The following is a 13,139-nucleotide window of genomic DNA, read 5'->3' on the forward strand; positions in this document are numbered from 1 at the left end:
AATCATGGGGACAGGTCTTTCCCAAGCTGTTCCTGTGATAGTGAATAAGTCTCACATGATCTGATGGTTTTGAAAATGGGAGTTTTGGGCCAGGCGTGGTGGCTCACGCCTGTAGTCTCAGCACTTTGGGAGGCCGAGGCGGGTGGATCACGAGATCAAGAGATCGAGACCATCCTGGCCAACATGGTGAAACCCCGTCTCTACTAAAAATACAAAAATTTAGCTGGGTGTGGTGGTGCACACCTGTAGTCCCAGCTACTTGGGAGGCTGAGGCAGGAGAATTGCTTGAACCTGGGAGGCGGAGGTTGCAGTGAGCTGAGATTGTGCCACTGCACTCCAGCCTGGTGCCTGGTGACGAAGCGAGACTCTGTCTCAAAAAAAAAATTAATAAAAAAAAAAGGGAATTTTCCTGCACAAGCTCTCTCTTTGCCTGCCACCATCTAAGTAAGATGTCACTTTCTCCTCTTTGCCTTATGCCATGATTCTAAGACCTCTTCAGTCATGTGGAACTGTAAGTCCATTAAACCTCTTACTTTTGTAAATTTCCCAGTCTCATACATCTTTATCAGCAGTGTGGAAAGAGACTAACAAACTATCTTTATTCTTTTGACTTTTTTCATCCTCTTACTAGTGTTTGTTAATTGCCTATCTTTAAGCTCACTGATTCCTTATTGTGCTTAATCAATTCTGCTTTTGAAATCCTGTAATGTATTTTTCACTTTGTTCATTGTATTTTTTCAGCTCCAGGATTTCTGATTTATTTTTAAAATTATTTCCATCTCTTTGTTAATTTTTTCTTTTACATTTCTGAATTGTTTCTCTCTGTTATATTAAATTTGTTATGCTTTCTCTAGACAGCTATTATGAATTTTTTGTCTGAGAGATCACACATTTCCATCTTTCTAGGGTCAGTCACTGGCATCTGATTTAGTTTATTTGGTGAGGTCATGTTTCTCTGAATATTCTTGATGCTTTTGAATATATGTCAACGTCTGAATATTGAAGAATTGGGTATTTCTTCCAGTCTTTGTGGTCTGGTTTTGTTTGTACCTGTTCTTCTTCAGAGGACCATTCAGGAATTCATAGGGTACTGCCTATTGAGTTTACCAAGCCTGTGGTCACTGCAGCCATTTTAGCACTAATGAGTGCCGTATGCCTATGTTTGCCACAACTTGTTCACAAGCTCTATGTTCCCTGGCCTTTGTAGACCTGGAGAAGACAAGGGAATGTTGTCTGGATTCTCATTCAAAGTTCTTCACTCAATTCCTTTTCCCTCAGGTGGAAGGAGTCTTTTCTATGCTGTGATGTATGGGATTGAGGAAGGAGTAACACAAGTAATCTCATGGATTCTGCAGCTGACAACTTGCTGGTTTACTTGAAGCCCATAGCTTCCCAGACCTGTGTAGCACTGGCGCTTGCCCAAGGCCCATGGCCACTGCCATGGTGTTCAGGGCCACTATAGTGAGCCAACTACAAAGTGGGATAAGACTCATCCTGCCAAGACAATAGATTTCCTTCTTGCCTGGGGTAGTAATAAAAGACTCATTTGCAGGCATTTGTTTGGAATAAGAATCCTAAAGTTCCTGCTCAGTGCTATATATTTTACTCAGACAGAGCTGTTACTGAATGTCAAGGTGAAATCTTAGGCACACTTTCCTCTCCTTTCCCCAAGGAAATGGAGTCTATCTTCCCCCTTCATTGCTTGGATATGGGGGAGGTGTGGTATAGACAATGCAAGACTATATGCCTTCCCTACCTTCTTTAATGAATTTTGTTGTTTTTGTGCTACAACCAGGTACTGTGATCTCTGATCTATTTAGCTCTTATGAAGGTAATTTTCTTGTTTAAATAGTTCTTCACGTTGATGTTTCTATGCTGGTAAAATCACTGAAGTTCTCTATTCTGCCATTTTGCTCCACCTCCCTAGAATATTGTATTGATAAAAACTAAACACTAGGATTTTAATGATTTTATAGGATCAAATAAAAAATTAAGAGAAGTGAAGGTAAAATACAACATTACAATTATTAAGTCATAGTGAATTATTAAATGAATGATTGTGATAAAAAGGTTAGAAAAAAGTCAGATTAAATGAAATTGAGAAATGAGTTTCATTCACTTACTATTTCATTTGCTCCTTTAAAATGGTTTAATATTTTTATGTGTCAGGAACTATTCCAATCATGGATATTAATGTGTATATAATGGTTATGCTCTGATCTCTACAGAGAATACATTCAATAGTGAGTACAGATTAAACAAACACTGTGATTAAGAGATGAATTTAAATACTGATTTTTAAATGAATTTAGAGATGAATTTAAATACTGATATTTAAATTCATTTCATATTTCATTCTATGAAAGGCCTTAGAATTTCAATACTGATAACCACTATGAAAGCTTAATGAGCATTTAACACATATTGTCACACAGGGACCTGTGTCTATAAGGATCTTGTACTTTGTTTAATGTTCTGCTCTCACTATCTTAGAATTATTAAATTTTTTTGAACAATTGGCCTCAAATTTTTACTTTTCACTTCACTCTGAAAATTATATAAACAGTAACGCAGGTGATGAATTGTAGAAGATGAGGTGAGACAGCTGACAAGATCTAGCATATGTATGATAAATTGGTATAATAATGAGTTATATTTCATTATATGTGAAATGGGCATTCACTAGGATGATAAAAAAGAAGAGACATACAATTACAATTTAGACTTTAAATTTGATAATCCAATTATGAGAAAAATTTTTATTGTTATTATAAATTTTATTTCCAGGTAAACATATTCAACATGTTTGTTTAAAATTTTGACAGTACTATCAGAAAAGGAGACATTTCAGAATTAAGTGAGAGCAAAAGATTATCTAATCATAAACTATTTCCTTTCTTACTATCTTTCATCAGTTTCAGAATCTTTTATATGGACCAGTCATATCCTTGAATACTTCATTTTCAAGATTACATTCTAGACAAAATGAGTTCAATGCACACAATCGATAAGATGAATATATGTATTCTTTCATCCTCCCAGAAACTGGTACTATACATCCTTATATAAGATCCAGATTCTTTTACCATGATTTTTTTTCTTTTGAAATGATTTATCAGCATAAGTTATAAGTACGGATGAATGAAACCAAGGTAGTTAATATTCATTAGGTACATATGGCCCTTCATTTAATTAGATTATCTGAATCTCTTCCAAAACATCATCAACTTCTAAAATTTTAGTCGTCGTATTCCTTTACATGGCCACATTATTCATTTTAACCATCATAGATGTCATATTCCTTTTAAATTTAAAAAATATTGCCGCTAGTCACCATATAATAAAGAAGATGTAGGCAATTGTATATACATACTATAATTAATTCTATAAAGCATAATTTTCAGACAATGGTAATTAGTGAAAATAAAGTGTTTCATCATAGATTAAGAGTTTCCTAGATACTTCTTTTATTCTTTCAAATTCATTCACTCCTAATAATAGCTTGAGCAGAGACAATATGCTGCATTGTACTTCCATGAGGAGTAAAGGGTCCTTATATTTTGTCATAAACTTAAAAAAAAGTCTCAATATATAGGAGGTTAACTTTGAAATTCATCATTTTTTTTTTTTTGAGACCAATTTTTGCTCTTGTCTGCCTGGAGTGCAGTGGCAGCATCTTGGCTCACTACAACCTCTGCCTCCCAGGTTCAAGCAATTCTCCTGCCTCAGCCTCCCAAGTAGCTGAGATTACAGGCATTCACCACCATGCCAATCTAATTTTTATATTTTTGGTAGAAACAGGATTTCACCATGTTTGCCAGGCTGATCTGAAACTCCTGACCTCAGGTGATCTAGCCAGCCTTGGGAGCAAAGTGATGGGTTACAGGCATGAGCCACCGCGCCTGGCTGAATTCATCATATTTTTGAAAATGTATTAAATGTAATGGAAACTCACAAGTTAGCTTAGAGAAATAGATCTTTCCTTTTTCTTGTTTATATTTTACTATTGATAATTCTTATAGTTCATAATTCTTATAGTTCAAAATGAGTATAATGTGACACTATAATTGTATTTTATGTTCTTGACACAGAGGAATTGTATGATTTGATAATTTGGCATAAGAACAACTCTTATAATAATTCAGTTTTAATATTAACCTGATATGCTAAACCAAAAAATGAGAGACCAAGTTACTAGTTTATGTTTAAACAATCTAATGTCTTTCACATTCAATTTTTGTTATTTATCTATAGGTATAAAAACACTGTATGTTCTAACAGGTAAAAGACAAATCTTTACTCATATGATCTTCCTATGAGTATATTTTTCCTCTATTCATGAGAAATATATTCCAAAGGAAAAGGGACAGCATTTTTGAATGTTAATGTAGTTCTATCAGACATTCTGAACACTTTAACATAGCTGTGGTCAGCATAATCCACAGGAAATATGGGTGGATACAAATGGCTTCATGCCTGAACTCCAAATTTTCCTGGTTCTTTCTTTCAGGCCCACTGGACCTTCTAATATTTGCCCAAGGAATTTAGACAATGTAGACAATCTGGAGACAGAGAATGGACAGGGGATTAGGCCAGAGCACCTCGTAAATGATGCATTATGCAATAGAAAGAACATGAATGTTGTAGTCAGGCAGATTAGCTTCAATAATTACAGACTGAGTTGTAAGCCAGTTCAACACAATGAGGTTCAGTTTCCTGTATACAAAACAGGGACCACCATGCAGAAAGCAAAATAATGAACCACTACAGACATTTGTGTCCTAATTCCCAGAACATATGGATATATTACTTTACATGGCAAAAGAAATTTTTCAGAGGATATTGAAAAGGGAAAATTATCCTGGATTATCTGATGGGAACAAGTGTATATCACAAGAGCCTTCCTTTTAAAGAGGTACACAGAAGAGGCAGAGTCAGAGAAGGAGATGTGACAACGGAAGCAGAAGTTGGAGTGATTTGTCCTGGCATGCTAACTGCAAAAATGCACCATAACCCTGTGTCAGAAAACGTGGGTGGCCTATAAAAGCTGAAAAATGGAATAAGTGGTTCTTCCCTAGAGCCTCCAGGAGTGCAGCCCTGACAAATACCTTGATTTTAGCCAAAACAGATTTGATACTTTGACCTCCAGAACTGTAAGACAATAAATTTGCAAGCCATAAGATTTGTGGTGATGTTTCAGCAGCAGTAGGGACCTAACTTACTTCCCATTGCGAGATTTCATAAGGATTTAATTTTCCCAGCTCATATTGAGACCCTGTAAAACATTAGTTTTGGGGAGGATTTTTAATCACACAAAGTCTAAAGAGGGCTTGAGCTTTTTAGTTTTAAAGATTTGCTGAGAACTAAATGTGTGAATATGTTTCCTTCTAGTCTATCTTATCCAAGAAGACATGATTATAATTATTTAGGAAAGATGAAAGGACTAGGGCACAGTAAAAATATGTTTGCTTTCCCTTAGCATAAGCAGCTTCAGTGAGCCGATCAATAATGATACCTGGGCTTTAAAGTGTGGTGAAAATTTTTTCCTGTGTGCCGTGTATCACAGCTAAATACTGAATCTCTATAGTTCCCTTGCCCTGTGCTTTTCTTCTGGCAACACAACATTATCAACTGTATCTTTTCCTCTTTAGCCTGTGGAGTCCAATCACAGGTTAGAAGTTTCAATTGTTTTATAGCTTCAAAGCACATTTAAACTCTTTTGAGTTGACCAGGAAATCTAATCTAACAGGATGAAAAACAAACAATTCTACCTTTTGGAATGTATGATTATGTGTTACTGGTTAGAAATTTACTCCCAGTTTCAGAGCAAGAAATTGCCATGAGGATCACAGCTTATAGTACAGCCATAAAACTTTCCAGATGACTTACCTGTTTCAGTTGTAATAAATAAACATGCACACGTGCCAACTTGTGCACATTTCCTTACCTAAGCTTTTGGTACTTAAACCCATCTTCTCTTATAGAATTAATGGCCTCAACCAGAAAATGAAACAGATTTTATTTAACAGATTGGAAAGAGCTATATAGAACTTTATAGCTTGTTTTATCTGCTATAGTATTACATGCACTTTTAATTATTTTGGGCATATTTAAATGTAACAAATGTCTCAGAGACCTAAGATATGAGATAAAAGTTAAAAGTTACAGGGATAATTTGTATTAATTTTGGATGATCTGACAGCCTGGAGGTAGAAGTGACTCATGAGATGCTGGAATAAAACAAAAGTGGATGTTTAATTAGAAAATAAATTAAATCCATACATTTATATTTTTAATGAGTTAGATGAATCATGGCATACAATTTCAGCTAGAGATGTACATATTTTAATTGCCCATTTTATAGTAATTATCTTTCCTTTGCTCCCTGGCACTAAAATGCAGTTTAAACAGCTTTCTTATCCAAGATCCATGTAGGTCTAGCATATTTTCTTAGATTCTCTTAAATCCGCTAACACATATTGAAGTGATTAAAATAAATGACATCACATTTGACCTGTTTCCTTTTTAGGATTTTTAATTCAACAGAATACATATGTAGAAAAGCTTTCTTAATAGCAGCTTCATTCAAGTTGTGAATGGAATGTAAGCCTTTCACAGAGAGAGAGGTAGCCATTAGCAGCTGGAGGAAAAGTCATCATCAGGAGATTGTTGTTTAGACTCCTGCATTGGTTGGGGGAGTGACTTCAATAGCATATATTATCTTATCCAATATTGTATAACCACCTTTCTTTAGGCATAAAATTAAAGGTAGAGAAGATTTAAAAAGTTAGATAGAAGAAAAAAGAAAAAAATGGGAGAAAAAATAATGCACATTTATGCCAATTATTTTGTTTCAAAGAGAATCTGGATAAATGATTATGAAAATTATAAATGGCAAATTAGCATATCAGATACTAGATTTCAGTTATCCTTCTTGCATGAACAGTGTACTGGCAGTACACTACTCTGCTTCTCTCTGTACCATCTCCTCAGCTCATGCTGTAAGGAAACAATCTTATGGTAAGAACTACAGACCCAGGCAGAAATCCACTACTCTCTGAAGCTTATGAAAGCTACAGGATTTATTTTCTCCTGATGTTAGATGGGAGTAAAGAGAAGAGGAATAACCATGTTCACAATAACACAAAATAGCAAGAAGACAAAAACATCCTAAAAACTAAATATATAAGTAATATAGGAAAAAATTATTTTACCACAATATAGATTGAAAATATAAAGTTGGGAGAGTCAACAGGTAGATTATTCTACTATAAACAAGTATGTAACTTATGAGAAAGAGGTGTTTATCAGTACGTATGAAGCATGAAAAATATCCAATGCTATGACAATTTAAACACATTCACAAAACTAAATAATGAAAGTTTATAAAAATTAAGCTTGAAATAGCTAAATGACGTTTATGACATTTTTGTACTATAGGGAAATATTCTAACAAAGTTATTGAAAAATTCAAAATGCAAGTGTAAAATATAACTTTGAAAGAGACATGTTTGGAATGTACCCACTGAAGTAGTCATCTGATGAAAAAAAAATGGAAAGAGTTGACAATTGTGATATGTATGAAAAGCTGGCACACATTGATATGAAAAAGTGCTAAAGTACAAAACATTAACCCAAATAAGCAGCTAATTAACAAAAGAAATCTATTAGTCTAATATTAAATATGGTATGAAAATCAATGTTGTTTATAAGCAAATGAATGGGAATTAAAGTTGATGTACCATTTGTTATTTAAACTATAATCTTAAATTTAATGAGAATAATTACTAGTAACACAATCACAGTGAAAAGGTGTAAAGTGATGCAAACACCTATAATATCACTGATCCCAATGCCACTGTCTAAAATGGGCTGAGACAAAACCGGTTATTCCACCCCACACATTACCCTATGCTTCAACCTTATTTAGTATTTCCTCTTCCTCAGAGCTTTGCTGCTAAGACTTGGTTTTCTACAAAATTATATATTGTAAATAACTTAAAAGGTGTTAATTCAAAATCTTATGGAGTATTGGAAATCCTGAAGCCTTCACATGGTCACATCTGAAGAATAGCTAGAGAGCAGAAACATACCAGAGGAAGATAATAAATGTCGTTTTTAAGACTGCTAATTTAAAAGATACCAGTATAACAAAGGATATATTCAACTGCCTTTTATCTTCCTCTTTAATCAGGTAGCGGTACTCCATGTTTCAAGGTTCAGCAATCAGAAGATATATAAAATGGAACTAAGTATTCCAACACCTGTTTTCTCTTATTTGTACACCTGGTTGAGAAAATGCTGCAAAATGAACATTCCAAAAGTAAGTAGCTGAAAATATGCTTTTATATCTGAGTGATGTATTAAAATATCTGAAGAAGCCTTTTTAAAAACGCTTATTGCAAGGCCATGACTAAGGAAAAGAGAAAAAAGAAAACTTGAAACATTCAATGTGATTTTTAAAAAGTACAGGCTAGACAACTGTAAATTACATTGAAAATTCTGTTGGTCTTTATTTTCATTAATCACTGGAATTCTTTCAATTAGGAGCAGCCTTCTTCAATAACAACAAAAATTCAAGAGTATGAAGAAATGCATCCACCTGAAAAGGTAAAACATAAGGGAAGAAATCAAATAATAGACAAGCAGACAAAGAGATAAGAATGAATTTTGAAGGCTCTTATCTCATTGTCCATGTTTTTATTAAGTGCATATGACAGTGAGTTCACAAGTCCCTCTTGCTCTTTCTGTTTGTTGCTATTCAGACTATCAATGATATCTGAGAGACAAATCTGTAACCAAATCAATATAGCTGATATTGTTTAATGTGATAAAGAGAAATTGGAATTAATATTTCTAAATTCATGTCCTCAAGAGATTCACTACTTGAAAATGTATATTATCACTGGGAATACAGCAATGAAATAGAATTCTTGACTTTTACACTTCCTGTTAGTAATGCTTACACATATTTTATTATGATAAGCGTAACTTGCTAAAGAGATTTTTTTATCATCTAAGAAACTTTAATTAAGAACAACCTTCACTCAATCAGATCGTCTTTAAAAATGCTGCTACATTTAACTTCCAGCAATTAGTTTAAAAAAAAAATAAACTTGCACTAAGAACTGAATCAACATACTAATGTCCAAAGTATATTCTGGAACCAGTGAACATTTATTAGAGCTTCCAAATTTTGCTGTTTCTACAATATTGTACTGTGAGTGTAGCTAAGTCCACACTACTAAAATATACTTGATACGTCAAAATTATTTGAAAGAGAATTGATTCTCCTGCTACATGATACTACATTCTTTAGAATGGTTCAGTCTTCATTAATGCTCTTATTTCTTCTTACATCACCAAACACAAACATCTTCAGTATATTCATTCATCCAACTCTTCCCCCATTCTTTTATTATTATAGATGCCATTATTTCTTAATTTTCTGAGATAGAAGCTATTTAATTTGAGCCTCCTAAAATTGTTTATTTTTTACCTCACATGTATTTTATTTTGACAAATTTGTCTTTCTTTTCCCCTGAACCAGAAGGAAACAGGTTTATTCCTTAGTTTAGCTTTTACTGATTCTAAAATTTCACACTCACCTACTTTGCTGCATCAATTTCACATCCACTTTGCTCCCATCAATTTCCACCCCCCACGCTTTTCTACCTTATTCTCTTTCTTTCGTCTTCACTATATCTGTTCTTTCACTTGCAAGGATTGTGGGGATTTTTTTCAATCTGTCCACAAAATGTTGTAGCTTCTCATAAGTAAGTAAACATACATGCCTATGATATATATATCATTCTTAGTCATAAGTCCTATCAGTCACTTCATTTAAGGAGATAGATAATAGTGTTTATTTAAAGCATAACACATATTTTGTAGCAAATATAATATTTCAAGTTTTATTGATGAAATAATTAAAGTGTACAGGATTAAGAGTTACTTCATTTACCCACTGTCACAAGTAAATGATGACATTGGGATTAGATAGGGTTCTGCCTAACTCTACAGCACACTGTTAAATTTACTATTTGCATAACAGGGTTATTCCCCACACTAACTTTATACTGTATATGCCTCATGACTTCCACAATCTGACTTTTTATACCACATTTATTTTTAATCTCATTTCTTAAAGCTAACAAAGGATATGTTTGTTACTAAATGCTATAATTTCTTCCAACATCTTACATTGTTTAAATAGCCTGAGAATTATCACATATGACCTCTTTTTCATTCTTACAATCCTCTATATTCTTCACAAACCATGTCCTCCTAGTTTATCTTCACTCTTTATGGCTGACCTTCTTCTTTTCCTTCCATTTTTTTCTGTCCTCAAAGTTCTGCTCTATGCTCCTACATTCTTAATTTCTAACTTACACTTACATCATTGTATCTCAACTGAATTATTATGAGGGCTGAGCAACTTACCATTTTCTCTTTTCATTGTTTGAAATGCCAAGACTGAACTTCTCTGTAGAATAAATACTGTTCAGTCAGCTAGAAATGAGAGATTGAATATTTAAAAAAAACGAACTTTAAAATATTTTTGAAAAAAATGCAGCTAGTATTATTTATATATAATTGTAGAAGTATACTAACATGGTATGATAAACAATATTTCAAATACCAATCACCATGAATAATTTGAGCAAAGCAAACAAATTCACTGAAACAATATTTGGTAGCTTACAGAACTGTTGAAATAAGAAACCAGCTTGGAATGTGTGCACAAAGCCTAGGGCTCTAGAACCACAGTATAGTCAAGCAAAGAAGCACTGAGAAATATTTTTTACAGCCACCAGGCACTAGGCCACAGCTACCTCCACTACTGCTTCTTGCACTGGACTTTGTTCCCACTGGTACATCATATGATAACTCAAGGATAATAATAATAAAAAAGAAATAAACACGTTTTAAAAAATAGATTGTTAGAGAGTAGTGAAGTAATTGGGGTGTAGGGTAAAAGAGTTATGAAAATAAATTTATTCTCATAAAAATATATGTTATGTCTAGATTGGATAAAGCATAAAATAGCAGCATAAGAAAATCATCTGGACAGGTTAAAAAAAAGTCTTTAAAAAATGAAAAAAGAAATGCTGAAAAAATTGTATAACCAGAGTTTGAGACTAGGCATGGAGAGGTTACAGAGAGAAAAACGCTGCTTTTTATTAGAAAACATTTTGATATGTACAAATATTTTCCAAGTTAAAAGAAGCAATTTAAAAAAAACATGTAGCCTATAAATTTCTCTATAGTTTATGTTTTTAAAATATTGAACAGTTCTATTTCTAATTGCTGCAACCAATTTTTCTAAGCTGTATAAAATAATATGCATAGGATTAATCTATTTATTACCTATTAAAAAGGGCACTTTCCAACAGTATTTTACAGGTTTTTTTTTTTGGTCAAGTATGAGTGTACCCAATAAATCATTAGAAAGAGACAACATAAAATTAATTTGAAATAAAAATAAAATATATAAATACATGCATTTCTGAATTGTTTTTATATTTTTATCTTCCCTTCACCTCTTTCTACAGTTTTTTACATATACAATCTTCAAGGTATGAGAAACTCTAGTCTCACAGGGATCTAAGGATTCAACACATTGATGAAATATTGCTATTTCTACCTCAAATCAAAATCCCATTCAAAGGAAAAACACCTTTTGACACTGAAATAGAGTGAGCATGTGATTTGCAGATATGTCAGAGACTTTTGGCTAAATTCTGGAAAATTTGTAAAAACTCATTAAATTATACATGCATATATGTAGAAAAGTTGTAATTATAATTTCATAAAATCAAACTCATATATGTCTCTCTGTGTTTATGTTAATGAATTATAATTTGAGAAGACATTACATTCAAATTCTGTCATTCAGACTCCCAAATTATATCACATACGTACTCAAAATTGTTTCCCAGATGGGCAGAGTTGAGTTCAAGATAAAATTAAATGGGTTATTACCAAAATACTTGACCTAAAAGTATATTGGAATATTTAGTCAAATATTGGGACAACAATCAATAAAGCATGTATAATTGATTTCAACACTAAAACAATAAATGTCTTGAAATGGATAAAAATGCATGACATGGAAGAAGCAGCCCAAAAGAAAGATGCTCAGATAAACCCACACAGTATATCTAAGATTACCTGTACCGAAGACATTTTCAAGATAGGGACTGTGACAATGTAGACAGACTGTGCATTTCTTTCTCGGTATTTTCTCTTGCTGTTTTTTTTTTTTTTTAAGAGAGTCTTCTTTCTTTCTGGAAAATTCCCACTTATTCATCACAAGAACTTAAATGTCTTTCTATCTGTGATGGTCACCTCTTATGGAATGTTTCTCTCCTCTAGATCCTTAGTCCTTTAATTCATACCACTTTCTGAATTTTCACATTTTAACAATGGATAGACTGATAGATGACAGATACATGGATAAACAGGTCGAAGGATGTAGATAAAAATAGACAGATATTGTTCATTTCTATATAATATATTACAACACAACAAGACTATACCACTGAAGGGCAGAAATTTTTTCTTATTTACTTATGTATTCCTAGTTTTTGATAAAAAAAAAATTTCCCTTATTTAATAATAATTTGTTGAATTAATTTGATTATCCTAAGATTAAGGCTCCATCATATCATCAGAAAATCATTTAAAGATAACCTGTAATAAATATAAAATATATAGTAATGTTAGTAAACATAAAAAGTTATGAAAGTATTTTGAAATGGAAAGGTGTCATGACTAAACAACACAGATATTTTATCAATTTGTCATCTCTTTTTCTGCAGCAACTGAAGGAGTTTGATTTATTACCATTTCCATAGTAATAATAAAAAATGCATTTGTAAAGCTTGCTCTATTTCAAAACATTTTAATATCCATTCTCTTATTTGATTGAGCTGGTTTGATCTACAACAAAATTTTGTGACAGTTTGGGCAAACTTTATTTTCTTAATTTATAAATCTAAAATCAAATAACTTTCTCAAAGTTTCAGAAAATGTTATTGCAAAGTCTCAGATTTCTTTATGGCCTACTCTGTATTTTCTTTGCTCCTTTTTTCTCCCTCTCACTGTCTAATTTGTAAGTTGCCAGAGAAAAATCA

The 13,139-nt window shown here is 32.7% G+C and overlaps 1 protein-coding gene across 15 annotated transcripts in view; it reads left to right on the top strand.

Moving 5' to 3' along the window:
* Positions 1 to 13,139, top strand: part of LOC108588543 (serine/threonine-protein kinase Nek4-like) — a 272,894-nt gene that overhangs the window by 56,545 nt on the left and 203,210 nt on the right. For all 15 annotated transcript variants that reach the window (XM_078350157.1, XM_078350159.1, XM_078350160.1 and 12 more), the window contains 2 exons: positions 8,195 to 8,323; positions 8,548 to 8,610. In XM_078350157.1, the coding sequence (XP_078206283.1) occupies positions 8,243 to 8,323; positions 8,548 to 8,610 (144 nt within the window). In that variant the 5' untranslated portion in view covers positions 8,195 to 8,242. The remainder of the gene's footprint in view (positions 1 to 8,194; positions 8,324 to 8,547; positions 8,611 to 13,139) is intronic.

Source organism: Callithrix jacchus, chromosome 15 (genome assembly GCF_049354715.1).
Source record: "Callithrix jacchus isolate 240 chromosome 15, calJac240_pri, whole genome shotgun sequence".
In the NCBI taxonomy this organism is placed as follows: Eukaryota; Metazoa; Chordata; class Mammalia; order Primates; family Cebidae; genus Callithrix; species Callithrix jacchus.